The 21887-nt window shown below is 34.5% G+C and overlaps 1 protein-coding gene across 2 annotated transcripts in view; it reads left to right on the top strand.

Annotated features, from left to right (window-relative positions):
* Positions 1 to 21191, top strand: part of rbms2b (RNA binding motif, single stranded interacting protein 2b) — a 37668-nt gene extending 16477 nt beyond the window's left edge. The window contains exons 3-14 of one of the 2 annotated variants that reach the window (XM_051097259.1): positions 6265 to 6323; positions 7968 to 8059; positions 15865 to 16022; positions 16109 to 16188; positions 16267 to 16376; positions 16466 to 16512; positions 16613 to 16706; positions 16966 to 17016; positions 17094 to 17204; positions 19365 to 19445; positions 19540 to 19627; positions 19846 to 21191. In XM_051097259.1, coding sequence (XP_050953216.1) covers positions 6265 to 6323; positions 7968 to 8059; positions 15865 to 16022; positions 16109 to 16188; positions 16267 to 16376; positions 16466 to 16512; positions 16613 to 16706; positions 16966 to 17016; positions 17094 to 17204; positions 19365 to 19445; positions 19540 to 19620 — 964 coding nt within the window. In that variant the 3' untranslated portion in view covers positions 19621 to 19627; positions 19846 to 21191. Of the gene's footprint in view, positions 1 to 6264; positions 6324 to 7967; positions 8060 to 15864; positions 16023 to 16108; positions 16189 to 16266; positions 16377 to 16465; positions 16513 to 16612; positions 16707 to 16965; positions 17017 to 17093; positions 17205 to 19364; positions 19446 to 19539; positions 19628 to 19842 lie in introns of both variants that reach the window. The other variant, XM_051097258.1, reaches the window with a different exon arrangement.
* Positions 21192 to 21887: the final 696 nt, after the last annotated feature.

Raw genomic sequence — 21887 nt, 5'->3', positions numbered from 1 at the left:
CTCCGTGAACTCTGTGTATTCTGACTCAAGACAGTTAGGGTATGTCAAAAAACTCCAATCGTATTTTCTCCCTCAACTTCAAAAATCATTTCAAAATCATCCTACATCACTGCAGAAGTACCGACTCAGTCTTTGCAAAGTGAACATGCAAAGAAGATCAAACACCCTTAACAAAAAAGGTAAAACAGCGTTATAGGACTATTTTGAAGTTGAGGGAGAACATGAGATGGGAATTTTTCGACATAGCCTGTCATGAACCGGAACAAAAACAGTCCAAGCAGAGTAAGACAAGACGAGCGTTTGGCATTAAAAAGTATATAAATTGTATTTTTAAAAATGAAAATAACCAAACGTTATGCTAGATAAAACCCTTCTATCTCGGCTAGGATCGTTTACAACTGCATTTGGGATCGTTTGAAGCCGCATTCAAACTGCATTTTGGAAGTTCAAAATCTGAGCACCGCATCAGTCCATTATATGAAGAAAAATGCTGAAATGTTTTCAAAAAACAGTTTCTTTACAGCTGACGAAAGAAAGACATGAACATCTTGGATGACAAGGGGGTGAGTAAATTATTTGTAAATTGTTCTGGAAGTGGACTTCTCCTTTAAGTACTAAAATAACTAAAACTGATATAAAAACTGATAAATATAACAGCTAAATAGAATAAACAAATGAACTAATAAACTAACAAACTGACAAAAGCACCTAATTTCTAAAACTTAAACTAATATTAAAATGAAATTTGAAAATATATAAATAAAAGCTAATTCACAATATTAACACATTCTAAAATATGATATAAATAATGCTAAATTAACATTAATTGCAAATCTAAATGTATTACCTTTTTATAAGACAATTCAGTTTTCTGTTGTTTTTAATTTTTGTTACATTGCCAAAACAAAAGTGAACAACTTAATATCTTTGATGCCCAGTTTGATGTGATCTATTTTGGCCAAAAAAATGTCATACATATCATGAAAATCTGACTTTTTCCTTATTAAAGTGCTATTATCGAGTCCTCTGTGCATCCACCAACCCAGTAAATGTGAAAAAGGACAACCCAGTAACTTTTGATAAGCCTTTTTCTGCAAGCATGTGAAAAAAAGACAGCCGCTCAGATTTCACTCCCCTAGTGACATAGGAAGGGGATCTTAATCATAATATTACCGCCCCTTAATCTGCATGTTTCCACCCACAACGCTGTCATTTTGTATCCGCAAACGACAATAGTGTACCAGTTCTAACACCATGCCCTTCACAGACGTGTTTTTATAACTTATGTGTGTTTTTAACATAAACTTGTGTGTATGTGACAGTTTAAGAGCAATAAGACATGAAGGAGAACTTAGTTTAATACTCACATGCCGTGTGACAGCCGCTTTCTGTGTGTGTGCTTCGGATGTGTGTGCTCAGAAAACAGTATAGCCTATATAAAGTTTAAACTGATATGGTTTTAAAACACGATTTCAGTGCGATAGACATGATAATCAAAACTAAACAGATGTTTTTTAGCAGAGTATCTAAGGCACGAGCTGTAAAGGCTCAGCGCTATTCTGAAAAAGGGGACAGGGAGCTCATTTGCATTTAAAGAGACATGCACGAAAACAGCGTGTTTCTGCTTTCACTCAAAATAGGGATTTTCAAAATGATATAATAAATTATCAGTGGGGTATTTTGAACTGAAACTTTACAGACACATTCTGGGGACACCTGAGACTTATATTACATCTTGAAAAAAGGTGCATAATACAGTAGGTGCCCTTTAAGCTTTATTGAAGTATATATTTCATTTTAGGACAAACTGCTCACTTATTTAAGATGGCGAAGTAAGAAAGTGCACAGATTTGAGAAGTATAGTACTGGAGATCGAGGCCCTCTCTGGAAGAAACGTCTGAGATGAGACTGCCCAGCCCTACAGGAAACTCTGAGCCCATGGGGAAAGGGAAAGACAAACAAGGGCAACAGCTGGGAGGGAGAGGAGACTAAAGTTGTTGGTGATGGGGGTGGGGAGAAGCTGTGAGAGAGAAAGAGAGATTTGGGGGAGTGTGAGAAAGAGAGACTGAGAGGGAGAGATAAGAGCTAGTCAAATATATCAGGTGTTTCTTAGCAAAGAAGCTGTTGGCAGAGAGGATGTTTGGTCAAGTAATTCCTGTTACCTTTATAGAAAGCGAGAGAGCAGATCACAAACCGAATGGTTTCAGAACACTACAGCTTGTTTTACAAGTAAATGCTGTGGCGCATTCATACATTTCATATATTTAAAGGGATAGTTCACCAAAAATTTAAATTCTGTTACTCACACTCATGTCATTCCAAACCTGTAAGACCTTCGCTCCTCTTCAGAACACAAACTAAGATATTTTGGATGAAATCCAAGAGCTTTCTGACCCTGCATAGACAGCAACACACCTACCACATTCAAGACCCAGAAAGGTAGTAAGGACATCATTAAAATAGTCCATGTTACATCAGTAGTTCAACTCTTGAACAAGGTTATGTTGCTGTCTATGCAGGGTCAAGAAGCTAAATATCTTAATTTTTGACTAAATCAGTTAAGTGAATGATTTGATGACTGAAAATTGGTCACTTGTTTGGTTCTTAAATGAATCGCTGTTTTGAATGAATCAGTAGAGTGAATGATTTATTGTGTTTTGCTACTGAATGAATCAGAGTCAAGCGTTACAGAAGTAAAGCCTTTTCTTGACACTAATTTTAGAGCTAACTGTCGCACCAACTGCTGCAGCAGGGTTAATATGAGTATTAGTTTCGTTTTGTTTTACACTAATATCTGCAGCCCATCTGATAGTGCTTGCTTGACCATGACTTTTGGTTGGATCTCACACATGACTAACTGTCTGTGCACCCCTGGGCTGCACTGATAGTGACATCAGGGAAAAACAAAACTAAATGCAAATAATAAAACGCAATTAACCATGCAGTCATGCATATTTAGGATGGAAAAATAAATAGGCTTATGTTGTGGCTTGTGTGCATGAAATAGGCAATAACACAGTCAAAACAGTCATCAAGAGAAGTGCTAAAACTATTTTAGCCAATGGTTATAGCCCTCCAAAACAATTTTGGCTGAAACTGATTTTTTTTTTAACAGGAGACTATTTTTCATTTTACTGCGTCTCTGACAGTCAAATTGCCTATTCCATCTATGTCATAATGCTAATTTTACATATTGTTGATCCTAAGTATATTATGTATCAAAAACAATTTTTGCTGAAACCAATTTTTTTTAAATATTTCTGGTTGCTAAACTTTCAGTGCATCACTAATCAAATTCAACAATTCCATGTCAGTGTTCACAATTTTATTACATATTAGTTTCCATCACCCTGTGTTTTTTACACATTTTAAAATATACCATTAGAAATGTATGGATGCCTGATTTCACTACTGAATAAAAAGGTAATTGTTACTTTTTATATCACAATTCTCTTTTCTCGCAATTGCAAGTTTACATCTCGCAATTCTGACTTTTTTCACAGAATTGTGAGTTTATATCTCGCAATTCTCACTGTATAACAAGTTATTAAGACAGAATTGTGAGATATAAAGTTGCAATTCTGAGAACTATCAATACTTTTCCCCCCCTCAGTATTGGACTTCATAACTCACAATTGTGAGTTTATATCTCACAATTCGGAGAAAAAGTCAGAATTGCAAGATACAAACTCATAATTGCGAGAAAAAAGTCAGAACTGCAAGTTTTGATGCAAGTTTGTATCTCGACTTTATAACATGCAATTGAGTTTATATTACACAAGAAAAAAATCTGAATTTTGAGTTTATATCTCAGAATTCTGAGAAAAAAGTCTGAATTGCAAGTTTATATCACGCAACTCTGAGAAAAAGCAAGTTTTAATGTGAGTTTGTAAATTCTGACTTTATAACACGAAAAAAAGAAAAAAATAGAATTGTGAGAAAAAGTCAGAATTGCAAAATACAAACTCACAGTTGCAAGAAAAAGTCAGAATTTTGAGTTTTTATGCAATTTTAATTACTCGCAATTGAGTTTATATCTCATAATTCTGACTTTCTCATAATTGCGACTTTATTTCTTAAAATTGTGAGTTTGTCTCGCAATTCTGACAAAAAATGTGAATTTTTAGTTTAGATTTCGCAATTCTGACTTTATAACACGCAATTGCGAGTTTATATCACAATTTCAAGAAAAAAAATCAGAATTGTGAGCTTATATCTCACAATTCTGAGAAAAAAAGTCAGAATTGAGAATTCAGAAACTCAAAATTCTAAGAAAAGTCAGAATTTCAAGTTTTTATGTGATTTTAATTACTCGCAATTGCGAGTTCATATCTCGTAATTCTGACTTTCTCAGAATTGCGATTTTATTTCTCAAATTGCGAGTTTGTCTCGCAATTTTGACTTTATAACTCACAATTGCGAGTTTATATCTCGCAATTCTGAGGAAAAAAAAGTCTGAATTTTTTGTTTAGATCTCACAATTCTGACTTTATAACACGCAATTGTGATTTTATATCACACGATTCTGAGGAAAAAAAATCTGAATTTATAGTTTATGTCTCACAATTCTGAGAAAAAAAGTCAGAATTGTAAGTTTATATCATGCAAGTTTATATCATGCAATTCTGAGAAAAAAAGTCGCAATTACCTTTTTTTATTCATTGGTGGTAACTGGCTTTTATAGAAAAGAATGATGGAAAAAAAATCCCTTATTTTGCAAAAAAGTTTTTACACTCGCTTAAGGTCAATTTTGACTTGCGAAAAATGATTAATGCAAAAAATGGAAAATGGCCGAACAGCAGGCATCCACCTCCGAAAACAATGACTGCTTTTATTGTTTCATCAGTATGAGGTGTGAGTAATTATTTATACATAAAAAATGACTATATTCAGTGGCTTCTCCTACATTTCTTAGTGATATTTAGTGCCAGTTTATCAGGAAGTGATAAAGCTCGTTCTCAAATGTTACATGCAAAGCCCTAAGCCAAATAATTTATGGTGCAAGCATCTACTGCTGGGCCTAAGCAGTTCATGCTATTATGTATACATATCAGGTGGTTTTAAAGATAAATAAATAATTTTGGCAGTGCATTTTGTTGCCATCTGTGCTGTTTTTAAATCTGTTTTAATAAAAACATAAACTGGGCAGGCATATTTGATTCAATGACTGAAGATGTCTTGTGAAAGTTAGAACTTTTAAAATCATGTTTCAAAACATCTGTGTTTGTTCCATTCCTTGTCCTACATGAATGACCCTTAAAGAGATACTTCATCCAAAATGAAAAATCTGTCATTAATTACTCACCCTCATGTTGTTCCAAACCTGTAAGACTTTTGTTCATCTTCGGAATACAAATTAAGATATTTTTGATTAAATCCGAGAGCTTTCTTATCCTGCATAGACAGCAATGCACAAAGAAAACAAAAAGACAAAGGTTAAAGGTCTTACGGGTTAGGAAAGACATGAGGGTGAGTAATTAATGACAGAATTTTCATTTTTAGGTGAACTATCCCTTTAAAACATAAATGAATAAATAAAAAGCTGAAACTGCTTTTGTAATTTTCCCATATTACTATCCCATATAATCTATACTACAATTACATGATATAGATTTAGTCGAGTGTGCAGGCAGTAGGACCCAGATGAGGAGTGTGGTGGAGGGCATTGTAGGTTGATTGTTGTGGATCTCAGCCAAAGCTGTGCAGGGCAGACAAGGAGAACTCTCAGGTTACACTGCAAGCACATGCCTGGATTGAGAACAACCACCCCCCTCCCCCTCCCCGTCCCTCAAACACCCGCAAGCCTCCAGCGATCCACAGACCTGTACACAAAGCTACAGCTATAAACCTGTATCGTGCTGCGCAAATGCCTTTTCCCATGATATGCAAAGCAGCATGAACAAGGTATGGAATGCATTATTCAAAGAGCATTACCATTTGATCAGGGCTTCTCCACCACCTCGGCACCCTCATGAAGATTCAATGCAAATGATTTCTGGATATGGGGGCCCATTGAGCGGCACATTGTGAATGCGGTGCCGTGCGTTTATGGGTTTTTGTGCCCCCGCTGCTCGCCTGTTTCCGGCTTAGGTTACTTTGGCTCTACCAAACTGTGTTTGACCTTATAAAACATCAGATACACATCAGCAAGTCTTATGAGTTTGGGTGGATTTATTATTATTAAGCTGTTAAAAAGCTGTTTAAGGTGTTTATCCGTTCATGTAAACCAAATGTTTCTGTTTGTTCTTATTTTGTATTGCACAGCTATGGAAAAATAGTGTCTACTAAGGCCATTCTTGACAAGACCACCAACAAGTGTAAAGGTAAGATGTGCTGTATAATTTTATCTTTAAAGGAATAGTTCACCCAATCCTGTATGACTTTTTTTCACAAAATGAGAAACTTTGAATAACGAGTTTTCTGTTACTTAACATGAGAGCCATCAAACACCAAAAATTACCAAAAAATCTGTTATATCACAAAAGTATTACAGTTCGTTATATCACAAAAGTATTTCATACAACTTCTGCCCTATATTCCATGTCCTTTGAAAAATATGATATTTTTGTGTGACAAAGACTGAAATTTAAGTGAACACTTACATAAAATCTTACTTGAAAGCTGTGGTCACCATGTACATTCATAGTATGGCGAAGAGCAGCTTTATTTCAATATTAATATTTAATATTTATTTTAATATTAATATTATATTTGTATAAATTATATTAAAATATTACACACACACACACACATATATATATATATATATATATATATATATATATTTATATACAATATATACTATTTTAATTAATATTAATATTTTATGTTTATATATATTTATTTATGTAATATATTTTAATATTAATATTATTTTATGTTAATATTATATTTTTATAAATTATATTTATATAAACACCCAGACACACACACACATTATATATTTTAGATAAATATTAAATTTTATATTTTATTACAATTTTAAAAATGTATAAAAATCCTTACCAAATAAAAAATACAAATAAAATTATTGTAATAATTCAATCAAATGAATCATTTAATTTTAATTTAATATATGTGTTTATTTAATATATTTTATTTATTATTAATATTATTTTTATCATAATATTATATTTGTATAAATTAAATATATAATTCTTCATTACAATTAAATATATATATATATAATTTTAAATTAATATTATAGTAAGTTAATATTATATTTAAATTGTATTTATACACACACACACACGCACACACACATATTATAGTTTTTATATAAATATTAAATATAATTTTTTATTAAAATTATTTAAAAAATGCAATTTTTCATTTAATTTTATATTATTTATATATTTATTTAATATTAATATTATATTTATAAATTATATATATATATATATACACGTATAGTATTTTTATTTTTTTATTATTCTTTTTTTAATTAATATTATTTAAAAACAAAATAATGAAAATGAAATGAAATGTCCAAATAAAAAGATTTTCCTCTTAAAATTCACATCACTGCAATGGCAATTTTTGTATATAGAAGAGCATCTTGAACCTTCTTCTAAACATCTGCTTTTGAGTTCCACGGGAAAAAAACAAAGTCATACACGTTTTGAAAGACATTTTGAGTGACCTGTTCCTTTTAACTCGTGAGCGCTCTATATACTTCATCTATTTTATCTCTAGCAAATGTGTGCTGATGTAACAGGAATGAGATTGGTATTGCATAACCCTACATCTGTCAAGTGGACCAATGCTATTACATTCGTGAGTGTGTGTGTTAGAGAGAGTGTATAGTTAACTTGGTCTGATAGCTCTTTTCTGATGTGGGACAGAGAGATTACCAGTGTGAGCTAAAGGTGCAGAGGAGTGATAGGGAACGCTATTGGCTTAACAACTAAACTCTAAGCAGTGATCACTGATCCTCTGTGTGTGTGTGTGTGTGTGTTCGTGTTCAGGCTATGGCTTTGTGGATTTCGACAGCCCGGCCTCAGCACAGAAAGCAGTGACGGCGCTAAAGGCCAGCGGAGTTCAGGCTCAGATGGCAAAGGTAAGAGACAGTGGAACAAAACACCCTGTCCCTTGACTGCTCTTATACTTGCTGTAAACCTTCTATGGCACTTTGAAACAGCTTCAAACGAATTCCAAACACAAGCATCACTATTATTACGATGGCTCATACTTAAGTTTGCGATTTGAACAAAGCCCTAAGCCAAAGTATTCAACCTTGGCGCAAATTTCATCCAGCACGGTTTCTGCTATGGACATAAATGATGCTTCAAATCATGTGGATTGATGAGGAAATGTACCAGACTTAGATAGTTCACCCCAAAAATAAAAATTCTGTCATTAATTACTCATCGTCATGTCGTTCCAAGACTTTCGTTCATCTTTGGAACACAAATTGAGATATTTTTGATGAAATCCGACAGATTTCTGACCCTGCGGAGACAGCAACACAGCTGACACATTCAAGGCCCAGAAAGGTTTATTCAAGAGTTCAAAAGAACAGCATTTATTTGAAATCTAACTTTTTTTTTTCTTGAATAAACAAAAGATTGTATAACTGCTTCAAGGGGAAACTCATTCATGTTTAAAGTAAATGCCGCCAATCACTTTAGTGTAGGACAGCGTGATTATTTTACCACACTTGGCCTGTCTGTGGGTGTTGAGGCATGAAAATGGAGCTGGTGTCCCCATTAGGCTCATGCAGGTCTGCCATTGAGAGCAGTTCAAAGTAAGTGCCTGAGGAGTATTTGTCCCGTTTCTGCTCCTGTGTGGTGTTCCAGCTCTACAAAGAGGTTGTGTGTTCTCTCTCTCACCCGTGGCTGAGTCACTGTCTGAGCAGCTTGGCTGGTAGTGCTGCACGCCCTCCGTAGAGGACCGTGGCCCTGCAGGCCAGCTCTGCTCCTACCCTGGCCAAGCACTCATACAGTCCTGCTCAATCACTCAGACCCTCTCGCTGATTTCACTTCCCTTTAATAGATTTTAATATTCGATTTTATGCAGAACATTTGGATGAATCTCACAAAATAATGTCCAGATCATATGTCACAGCAAAATAAATAATAAAATATAGCTGCAAGCAGCGATGACGGGCCCTCGCCGCCAGCGCAATCGACATGCCGGTAGCATCAGGAAAATGGTGCCCAGCGGGCACATGCATTGACAGTAATCCTGTGGCAGTTTGGATTAAAGGGTTACAGCAATGAAAGGGTTAAAAGCAAACTGCGGCAACACTTTCTATGAAGCCCATATTTATAATACTCTAAGGAGTGTTAGTTCACATGTAGTTGGACAATTGCTTATTGTCAATAGACTAGGGAGGGACCATCAAAATAAAACATAATACATAATGTAAAAACTAAATGTAATATGATATAGTCCGTTATAAATTAAGTAGATTTGATATGTTGTCCATTTTGTGTTATAAAAAATCATAATCTTAAAATTTATAACCTCAAATACTCAAGTATTTTAATGTATTATAATTGTTCTTATGATTATTCATGAGATGATATGACACATTATAAGGTTTTTATAATGCATTATGCATTCATTATAATCCCTTATGAATACCATTATAATGTATTATAAATAGGGGCTTCATAGAAAGTGTTACCCAAAATGCTTTTACATCATTCTGATAGACTGAGAATGAGCTGAAAAAGATTCCTTATCCTATGAGGTCATCTTGTGTTCATCCTTGGTATTATAGTCTTCTTCTGCTAGTTTACATGTGTAATATTTTAAATGTTTTTGCAGTCTCTGAAAATATGATATGATATTCATATGTAAGAAGTTGTGAAGAGTTAGGATAATACACTTTAAATACACTCTGTCTCTCTCTGTCTCTGACAGCCACCCTCCCCCACTGTCAACACTCACACTTACACACACACTTAATGCACACACACAGAGTTAGAGTGAGAGAGTTAGAGTGAGATCAGATGTTTAATAGTTTTTTAATTTTCTATTTTTATTTGACTATTTTATATTGATGGATCTAAGCATTTATTTCTCAGAATGACTAGTTTTATGTATGAAAAAAGTTTTGAAGTGTTTGGATGCTGCATTTTAAAATTACGGTTATGTTTTTTTACTGATAGTTTACAAAATCACCATAAATCAACCGTTCAAGATATCCCAAATCCGCTCGCAATTTAACATCTTCAATATGTTGGCATCATGTTGACAAAGTTTGGTGTGAACTGCTTATTCCTGCTTGGAGGAGTATGAAATTGTTTATAGCCTGATTTTTCCAAAAATCCACATTCAAATCAAAATAGCCAACTTCCTGTTGGTCGCAGCTAATGGGTGTAAATGAGAAAGTTGTCCAGCTTGATGAGACTAATATACATACCAAGTTTGGTGTCTGTAGCTAAAACTAACCCCCCCAACTTTTGACAAAAGGTGGCGCTATAGAGCGTGTCCTCCACGCCCATTTATGAGCTTTTGCCAATGTCTAACTATCATTAATACTGATGTGTGTCTTGAGTTTCATGACAATCTAAGCTTATTAAGTGCCTCAAAAACACAGGAAACAAATGTTAAAGTTTGACATGTTGCCATGGCAACAGCATTTAATGTATCCACGATCCCTTTACAGATTCTCATCGGCCATGTTTTGACATTATTCTGATGAAGTTTGAAGCAAATCGAGTAAAATTAAGAGGCTGATTTAAAAGCATTTTGAAAACGACACACTTCCTGCTTCCAGTTGGTGGTGCTTTAACTTTGACTCCTGATAGTCACATCTATGTGATCGGCATCATAGAACAAACAAACTCCTGAAGTTTCATCAGAATCAGACAATGTGTGCAATAGTTATTAGCCATTTCCTGTTTCTCATTTCTCGCCATAATTTCGTCGCCTCGCCACGGCCAAACCGTTCGAGATATCAAAAATCCCCTCACAATTTTTCATCCCCAATGTCTTGAAATCAGGTTGACCGAGTTTGGTGGCAATTGGGTAAAAAACCTAGGACTAGTATATCAAATTCCAGAGCATGCGCTTTTTAGACAGCCCTGAATAGCTCACTTCCTGTTGGGATTAGCTCATGACACAGAGTGCGTGAATTGTTCAGCTCAGTGAGATCTATATGTGTACCGAGTTTCATATGTATATGTGCAAGCATGTGCGGGATATACATCAAGATTTAAAAAGTGTTCCAGGGGGCGCTGTAGAGCCCCTGTGCCACGCACGGGTCCCAGCCTCTGTGGCGTCCTAATGGCCGCAGATTCCAATGTGTGTGCCGATTTTCAAGAGTTTTTGAGCACGTTAAGGGCCCCAAAACCCCCCAAAACCTTGAAAAAAATAAATAAATAAATAAATAAATAAGAAGAAGAATAATCCTTCGAAAAACAATAGGGCTCTCGCCCTTTCAGGGCTCGGGCCCTAATAATAAAATAATTATTTGACATTACATGCAATAAATAAAATTACTCTTTTTTTAATTTTATTTTTATGATTTTTTTATATATTATATTTAATAATGACTAATTGTTCATAAATAAATAATTATTTTAAGTTCACATTATATTTTATATACATATATAATCTAACAATTCCTATTTTAAATACGTATACATACACACACACACACACACACACACACATATATATATATATATATAATTTAAAATAGGATTTGTTTGATTGTAATATTATTAATTACATTTTCAATAAATAAAATTACTATTATTTTCAATATTTTCTTCTTGATTTTAAGATTCGGGGGGATATCATTTTAATAATAGCTAATTGTTCATAACCAAATAATTATTTTGAATACATTAAATTTTCAATAAATAGCATTATTCTTATTTTTAGTATTATTTTTAATTTTAAGATTTTTTATATATATATTATTTTAATATTAACTAATTGTAATAATTATTTTGAGTTGCAATATTATTTAAATGACAATGAATTTATTTTCATATTTGGTTTGATTAATTACATTTTCAGTATTTTATTATTATTTTTATTTTTAATATTTGGGTGGGATATTGTTTTAATAATAGCTAATTGTTCATGAACAAATAATTATTTTAAATTTATGTTATATATAACTTAACATTTAAGTTTATGCAGAACATTTGGGGAAATCTCACAAAATAAATAAATAAATACATTTTACATTTTCAACAAATAAAATTATTCTTATTTTAGTATATTTTTTTTTTTTTTGATTTTTTTATATATTATTTTAATATGAACATTGTAACAAATAATTTTTCTGACAGCACTAATATATATATGTAAAGTAATGTCACAATACAAAAATCCAACAAAAAACAGAATTAAGTTCGAGCAAAATATTTTTTTCCCATAAAACAGAATTAAGTTCGAGCAAAATATTTTTTTCCCATAAATTTTGCCGTAAATGTAACCTGGACATATTCTTGAAAGATTCTGTGAGATTCACCTATTTAATCTGTGGATCAGCAAGAAAGGGCAACCTCTTCACACAAGAACTTCACCAAGCACCCGTCTTAATTACAGCCGTTTTAGTGACCTGACCTATTTAAGAGTCTGTTGAAGCAACTGCCGTGGATTTTCCTCCTTCCATTCACTCTGTGGAAAAATGCACCGTCTCACGGCGCGATTACATCAGTACGAAAATCACCTTCATCGCAGGTCACTGCAATTAAGCATTCATTATTCATGGTGCTGAGATGAACTGGTAATGCATTTACAGCTCACATTTTAATCTCATCTGCACACCAAAGCAATGAATATGCAAATCAGTAGCAGGTGAATTGGAGGTTTGCTGTCTTGCAGCTATCTTTACTGCCTTCTGATTTGTTTAGACAAGTAACACACAACTCTTGCTTCAATGATAATGAACAAAATTAATTTGAGCCGCATAATATGATTAAGTGGCTAAGATAAAACCTCCTGCTCGCGCCTTATGCAGGAAGTGGGTAATCTGTAGAAGACATGCAAGCACAAGTCTTGTGTATCTGTTAATTTGAGGTTAGAAAGGTGTCACTTTGTACTGTATGCATATTTGCTGTCATGCCTGCAGCTTCAAATGAAGCTAATTAGGTTTTTATATGGTAATGAGCTGACTCAGTATTGGCTTTGAAAACGGTCATTTTGACACTAAAAAACACGTTGATGTCTAAAACTCCTGCATAATTATGCAAAGGTAAGAGATAAATACGGCAATTTTGTTTACACTGGTGGACAAAAGTTGGGAATACTTTAAAAGTTTGTAATGTTTTGAAAGAAATCTTTTATGCTTACCAAGGGTGCATTTCTCTGATCATAAACTGATGTGAACACAGCAATATTTTAATTTTAATTTAAACTTTAATTTAGCAAGGATGCATGAAATTGATCTGAATACTCAAAGAATTCAGAAAAATGATCACAGTTTCCACAGAATTATTTAAGCAGCAGTTTTAACATTGATAATAAGAAACAAATCAGAATATCATTCATTTCTGACACTGAAGACTGGAGTAATGACTGCTGAATATTCAGCTTTGCCATCACAGGAAGTAATTACATTTTAAAATATACTGAAATAAATTAAAATTTAATTGTAATAATATTTCACAGTATTATTTGCAGCCTTGGTAAGCATTAGAGACTTCTTTCAAAAATATAAAAAAATCGAAAAACAAGCCCTACATTTCATAGTTGAACTCGTGCAGGATTTGGCAGAAGCTCAACTAGTCTTATCACTCCAATCTCACACAAGTGCATCAACGCACATGGCTGCTGGTTTAGCAGTTTGTCCCACCTCTAAACTTCTTAACTCTTCACAGTCTTTTCACCCTTTCTTTTGGATTTCCAATATACATTATTTTAAAGGTGGAATGTATCATTACAGGAATATTAAGGTCATTCCCTGTATGTAGGATTTGTTGTATATGGCATTATATCCATTACCATAAAACCAGGAAGGGGACATTAAAAGGACATGACACGACTCTGTGTAAAGCGCTCAGTGTTTGATGGTGCTTTGCTTTGTGCCTGACAAGGCTGATGAGTCCTTAACCTCACCTGCCCATAATCCTAACCTTATTGAGCCTGTAAGGCTGATCAGTCCTTCAGGAACAAATTAGGGCACCTTACAGATATCCACCTACAGGAATTATGAAAGTAACACATAACCAGTTTCTCCACCTAGAAGCAGTGAAAGCGAATGAGGACTGAGGCAGTCAAGCCCCAAATGACTAAAAAGCACCATAAGGGTGCATTTTTGCATTCAACTGCACTGCTTTTCCATTGTTTTCTGTGTAAACGTAAACGTGACTATTCTGCATAACTCACGTCTTTTGCTTATGGTATAAATGCTGCGCTGAAGTTTCAAATGATCCATCTTACAAGCTAAACCTTTTTGTCCATTCCACCTTTCTGCACCTTTTCCCTAAAAGTAGTCTTACGAATAATGTGCTATATTGTAATTGTTAGAATGGTCAACAATCAGCAATCTCCATGTGAAACTGTTCGTGCAGACCAAATGTAAGTCTTAGAGACTTGAAACTTGGAGGAATGGTAGTACTCACACTGCCTACAGCGATCAAAAATATGAAATCGCTCATAACTCCTAAACTGTCAGGCTCAAGTGTCTTATGTTGTTGGAATCCTTGGCTCACGCTGAACAAAACGCATGCCTCCGATTTGATCGTGAGCTGGTGAAATTTTGGATTTTGGATTTTTCGAAAAACCTACTTTTGCAAACTAGTCCTAAGTTTTTCACCTGATCGGAACCAAACCAATTAAAAAAAGATTCTCTGGAGAGTGAAGATCAATAATTATCCAAAAGAAGTCGAACTTTCGATTCACCGTCGCAAAGGGGCACCAAAGCATTCGAAAGGGGTGGGGCCGCTTTTAGTAAAATGCCTTTAACTCCTGAACAGAATGAGATAACTTCGCCAAACTCAGGACACTTATGCAAGAGCTCAATCTGAGGTCACAGGACAAAAATCACGGCACTTGGCCACTTGGTGTTGCTATAAAATGGCTATACCTACACAATCATTTGTCCTATCAACATGAAAATCACTGTGCATGGTCCTGTCCAAAGTGTCAATAACATGGGTTCCCACACTCAGTCCTGGAGGGCCGGTGTCCTGCAGAGTTTAGCTCTAACCCCAATTAGTCACAGCTTAACTAGCTAATTAAAGTTATATTAGGCATGCTAGAAACTTCCAGTCAGGTGTCTGGAATGTTGCAATATTACATTTTTTATGGGCATAAACGATTGTACGTTGCATGGTTTTTCGCACATACACGCAATATTCGTAACATACAATAGAACTCCTCATTCCGGACAACTTTGCCTTTAGAACCACTGCTGTCAATCAGTTTGTTAAATGATTGAGAAGATGTAAAAAACCTACTTTTGTGAAATAGCCCTAGGTTTTTTGCTCAATCTGGAAAAAAAAACACTGCAATGCAGTTCTCTAGACTCTCTAGGTCAATAATTCTGAAAAAAAGTTGAAATTTACTTTTTGAGAAGCTATAACGGGGTTGTTTAGAAAAGGGGCCTGTCCAAATATACCAAAAATCCTACAAAGCCTAAAAAACACCCCTCAAAACATCATGAAACCTGGTGCACCATGCAAAGTTTTAAGGATATTAGATGGCGCTATAACTTTGCAGACGGATTTGCCAAAAATCCTTTTTTAAATAATTGATTTAGGTGGTTACAAGCTTGCTAAATAATGTCTTTTTCTATATGTGCTTAAATACCTCAAAGCGTTTGAATCCTGGTAATCGCTGCTTGTAGCTATATTTATTGTTGTTTATCATAAGTCATATGATGTTTCCTAGACATGACATCCTGTTTATTCTCTACCACATTTGTTTCTCTCTTCTTGATTACCTCTGCAGCAACAAGAACAGGACCCCACCAATCTGTACATCTCCAATCTGCCTCTATCTATGGACGAGCAGGAGTTAGAAAGCATGCTCAAACCTTTCAGCCAGGTCATTTCCACACGCATCTTACGTGATGCAAACGGCACCAGCCGTGGAGTTGGTTTTGCCAGGTACGCCTGATCAGCTTTCGTACGTACAACCTGACATTACCATCATTAATATTCCATTAATAATGCATCTGCAATTACTCTTTTAGGATGGAATCGACTGAAAAATGTGAGGCCATCATTCAACATTTCAATGGCAAATACATCAAGACTCCTCCTGGAGTAGCAGGTACTACATTTGGGTTGTTTTTCATATTGACAAGATGGATATGACGGGTAAGTAATGAGTGATATGTTGTTCATGAAGTGCCTACAGAACCCTTGCTGTGTAAATTTGCGGACGGGGGACAGAAGAAACGTCAGAATCAGGGGAAATATCACCAGAATGGACGGCAGTGGCCGAGAGAGGCCGAGACTGTAAGAGAGCTGCTTTTTCATGTTGATTTCAATTATTTTCTAGTCTGTGTCTTGATTTGAATGTCTCGCTTTCATTCTCTCACATGCAGGGCGGGATGACGCTAACATATGACCCTACTCCTGCTTTACAAAATGGGTGGGTTCCGAAATTGTTACTAAAGAAATATTGTACTTTGTGCTTTTAATTAAGACACAGCATGGTAACGGCTATTTCTTGTGTCTGTCGCCCCCTGCAGGTTTTACTCTCCTTCCTACAGCATTGCTCCTAACAGAATTATTGCTCAGACTTCTATCTCTCCCTACATGCACTCACCTGTATCCACCTACCAGGTATGTTTTGCAAGAGCCATATTACTGCTTTACTTAATGTGTTTGTATATTAGTCGCTGTTTCAGAATGACTCATGCTCTGTATTTAAAGTCTTTTGAAGTGCGTACAAGATGTACAATCATTATATATGAGGAATTTAACTTGTTTACTGCAAGTCTTCACATCCTCCCAAGCTTATTAGGTCTAAATTGTTATAGATCTGAATTATACAGTATAACGACCCAAATCTGAGTTTAAATGTGTTCCCTTTTCATATCAGGTACACAATCCATCTTGGATACATCACCAGTCTTACCTCATGCAGCCCACAGTAAGTTGCAGTGAAACCACTGCTCTGTTTCTAAAAGCAACTCTGCCTGTGTAACTTTCTTTTTCTTTTGTGCGCAGGGTACCGTCCTTACGCCCACAGTGGACCACACCATGACCATCCAGCCCACTACCATAATAGGGCCTCTCACACAACAGCTCAGCCATCTAACCCTGGGCAGCACAGGCACGGTACGTCCCCCACAGATGCTCACAGAGAACTCATTACAAATGTCTTGGGGAAAAAAATGTATTGGTCTAATACACTGCTGATCAGTAAGATTTTTACTGTTTTTTGAAGAAGTTTCTTATGCTCATCAAGGCTGTGTTTAAAAAATTAATATTGTGAAATATTGAAATAAATGTTTTTCTATTTTAATATACATTATATACATTATATTATATACATCAAAGCTGAACTTTCTTTACTTCAGTCTTCAGTGTCACACGATCCTTCAGAAATCATTCTGATATGCTGGAAACGCTGCTTAATATTTTTTTTGGAACCTGTGATACTTTTTTTTCAGGATTCGTTGATGAATAAAAAGTTCAAAACAACAGCATTTATTTAAAATAGAAATATTTTGTAACAATATACAATGCCGTTCAAAAGTTTTTTTTTTGAAAGAAATTAATACTTTTATTCAGAAAAGATTAATACAAAGTTATAGCAAAGACTTATATTGTTGGAAAATATTTATATTTTGAATAAATACTGTTCTTTTTAACTTTTTATTCATCAAAGAATTCTAATAAAAAAGTATCACATGTGCCAAAAAAATATTTGGCAGCAGAACTATTTGTTTTTATTTTTAGTATTTTAGGGCTACCAGAGTTAATATGCTAACTAGTATCATTTAAAATATTTACCTGCATTAAAGTTCTCATGACAGGATTTATAATGTTACCATATATCAAATATAACTTTTAAATATTTGTGGGCAGTTGTATTTAATTTTAGGAAGTTTTGGTGTCATGAAAATGTATTTTAGTTTAGTTTCAGTTATTATTATTTGTGTTTGTTTTGGGGCTGCACGATATAACAATATAAAATAAATATATACAGCAGAATATGCAGCACATAACAGATTAAGGTTTGAAAATGAAGAAATTGAGATGGAACTTTTTGGTATTGTAATTTTATTGTGTACTATAAAAATATTTTTATTACTTTTATTAAATATTCAATTTATTTTATAGCACAATAGTGTTATTGCAATATATTTCTTATTTTTTTATATTTAAAAAAATAATTGCAATAAAAATCATATTTTATAGATTTTTTTAAAATATATTTTATGGTCATACGGAATGGGTTAAAAACAGTGGTAATGGGGCCTATGAAAATTCAAGTGGAAAGAGATGTTTTTTTTATTAAATTCACTAAATTAATTTAATTACTTTTTTAATTTCATAAAATGTTTAGTTTCATTTGTCATCACATTCTTTCCCAAATTGTTCAGTCCTAAAAGGATTATTCACACATCTCAAATTAAAACTCACAAGTCTCAAATTAAAAATACATTTTCCAGCTTAAATTATTATTATTATTATTATTATTATTATTATTTTGCAATGCAGTTGCTAGCCCCAGCAAAATCATCCAAATCATTATAGAATGATTGATTCCAAAATATAAGTATAGCTATTCAAATCTTCTGGTGAAAATTACTATATTTTTTCATAGTGCAATATCCAGTTATTCTTCAACATGGAAGTAAGCCTATAGGCGAATCTTCCGGTTCATTATCTGCTATAGGGAAATAATGAAAAGAATAATAACATGCAGTAAAAAGTAAAACTGTTCACTAGATAAGACACTTCTTCCTCGGTTGGGATCGTTTACAACCGCATTTGGGATCGTTTGAAGCCACATTTAAACTGCATTTTGGAAGTTCAATCTTGGGGCACCATATCAGTCCATTATATGGAGAAAAATGCTGAAATGTTTTCCTCAAAAAACATAATTTCTTTACAACTGAAGAAAGAAAGACATGAACATGACAAGGGGGTGAGTACATTATCTGTGGACTTCTCCTTTAAGATAATACATTAAAATAATATGGTAAGACACCAATTTGCAGTATCAGACAGCAAAACAAGCTGTTTTGTACAGCTAAAAATAGATGAATGTGGATGAGAGTGGAGACCAGACCCATAAAATTTACAAATGGCCGTGCCCACTCTTGAAGGAAAAATAAGGTGCATCATAGAAAAACAAAATATCCACTGCCAGTTTTTCCCAATTTCACGCAGCCCTAGTTTTTATAGAAGTGCTGCGTCAAATATTCCTCTAATGTGAACTATCTGTGGCTATCACACATTTGTCAACGTTTGTCCATCTGTTCTCAGTATATGCCTGCAAACACAGCTATGCAAGGGACCTACATACCACAATACGCCCAAGTGCCTCCTTCAAGCGTTACAGCCGAGGTATGAAAGCCTTGCATGCTGAATTATTCCAAGTGTTTCAAAGCCTGTTTCACTGTGATGCATTGTCAGTAATGTTGACCTCATGCCACTGCAGGAAAATAGCGTCCAACAGCAGCAGGTTGCCATAGAGACACCCACAGACCACACAACATACACCTACCAGCATGGCAAGTGAAGAGGAGGTGGGCTACTTCCTGTTGCTTTGGAAATGTTGTGCTCTGTAATGGAAAGAATGAAAGTGAAAACAATGTTTATCCACAAGATAATGCTTTCATGATGTTTTATTAACATATCTACGGCATCCAAGAAATTAAAAAATCAAATCTTCTGAACTAGAAGGATGAGTAATGCATTTTTGTAAGCTTCTTTTCTGACTAATATCTTTCTCATGTTTTAGTAGATTCATAGGAGTGATGGAGGACTTTGGATACTGAACCACCTCTCTTGACATGAAAAACAAATGGACATTTTGAAAAGGAACTGAAAAGCGTGTCTCTTTCCAATGAACGAAAGCAGACATTTTTGCAACTTTTTTTTTCTTGGAGAAGACCAACCGATAATGAAGCTAAACCTATTTTAGTAAGTGAAAGACTTGGATGGAGGAAGCTATGACTACAAGATGTCATAAAAGTTCACAGAAAGCAAAGTAAGCTTTTTTTTAACACAAAGACTCACATACATGCACACACACAAACACATACTCCAACACACTTTGAGAAATATTTTTCTGCAACTTTATTTTCTAAAACGTTCTGCATAGCCAGAATGAAACAACTACGATGTTACAGCACCATGTGTCATTTTAATTTGATTTAATGTTTTTGTAAAATTCTTCAAAGATTTTGTTGACTGCTTTTGAACTGTCTGCTGCAAAAGGAGGAATTTTGTACATAAAAAAAATGTTTTTGCAAAGATCTTGCTGCATTTTTCTTGAATATCGATTTAAGGAAATCCTGAGGAACCTAAGCTAAGTCGTTTTGATAGATCTACAGAAAAATGTCCTGTATCGAAGAGCATTGTAAATGCACTCATTGTTTCGATTAAGTTTGTGTCCAGCGACACGAGACTGAATTCTGAAACCAAGACCTCATATCCCCTCGCAAAACAAAAATGTCCTTTTTTCCCCCTTCCAAAATGCTGCTTTATCTTGTAAGTTAGGTTATGCTCTGTTTAAATGTTGAGATTTATTTTTGTATTTGAAGATCATTTTTTTAAAGAAGAATTTCAAAGAGAAGCTATTTGGATGATAAAGTTTTTTATGGCTTTGTTTTCATGTCAATAGTTCTGTCTTGCCTCTTCATACGTATGGGTTATGTCTTTTCTTTATGCATTGTAACGGAGTGCTCCGCCAACGTTGTAATGTAGGCCTGTAAATTAATTTTTCTTGCCTTGGTGAACTTTAATAGTGAGGAGTGTGTTCTTTGGGCTGTGTCCCCTGAGATATAAAAATGGCAATATAATGAAAACCAAGAGAGTTCTTCCCTTATTAGTGGAACACTCCCTCAGTTTCCTTCCTTCTGAGGTACACGATTCTGAGCCTGGAATAGTGATTATTTGTGTTGTCCAACATGCTGAAATGTACATTTAAATTCGCTGGACAGGACAATAGTTCAGTGATGTATGAAATCATATATAATAATACTGTAAATCTAAATATATTAGCAAAAAAAGGATTACACTGTTTCATTAGCTCGGGAAGTTCCCTTCGAGAATGAAAATTTCCTGATAATTTACTCACCCCCACGTCATCCAAGATGCATTTCTTTCTTCATTTGAAAAGAAATTAGGGTTTTTGAGGAAAACATTCCAGGATTTTTCTCCATACAATGGATTTCAGTGGTGGCCAATGGGTTGAAGGTCCATACTTCAAAGGGCTCTGCACGATCCCAGCCGAGGAATGAGGGTCTTATTTAGCGAAACGATCCGTCATTTTCTAAGAAAAATACAAATTTATACACTTTTTAACCACAAATGCTTGTCTTGCACTAGCTGGACCTCATGCATTACATAATCACACACACGTGTGGACCCACTAGCTTTTTCTTCTGATGAAGTTTTATGGCGGTTGGCAAACCAACTTTAGATGCACTTCCGCCGGACCCACTACCCTTCAAATTGCGCAAACTGAAAATACACTTAATGGAAACACGTCAATTTCACAAAAACTCCCATATATCCAGGGACCGAAATTAAGTTTTTGACACACCGGCCAAGTTGGCCGGTGGATTAAAAAATCAACCGGCCAAGCTTATTTTTTACCTGCCAAAATTCTGAACGATTTAACACAGATATATCCAAAGCACGTTATTCTGTATATTATGTGTGCTCCGGACAGAGAGGAGTGACAATTAAAATAGGGCTGGACGATATGGCAAAAATTCATATCACGATATATTTCTTAATTTCGGTCGATACGATATAATTCCGATATCGATACGGACA

The sequence above is a fragment of the Labeo rohita genome, chromosome 23, assembly GCF_022985175.1.
Source record: "Labeo rohita strain BAU-BD-2019 chromosome 23, IGBB_LRoh.1.0, whole genome shotgun sequence".
Lineage (NCBI taxonomy): Eukaryota > Metazoa > Chordata > Actinopteri > Cypriniformes > Cyprinidae > Labeo > Labeo rohita.
The sequence above is the reverse complement of the archived record's forward strand: the minus strand, read 5'-3'. Positions and strand labels throughout refer to the sequence as shown.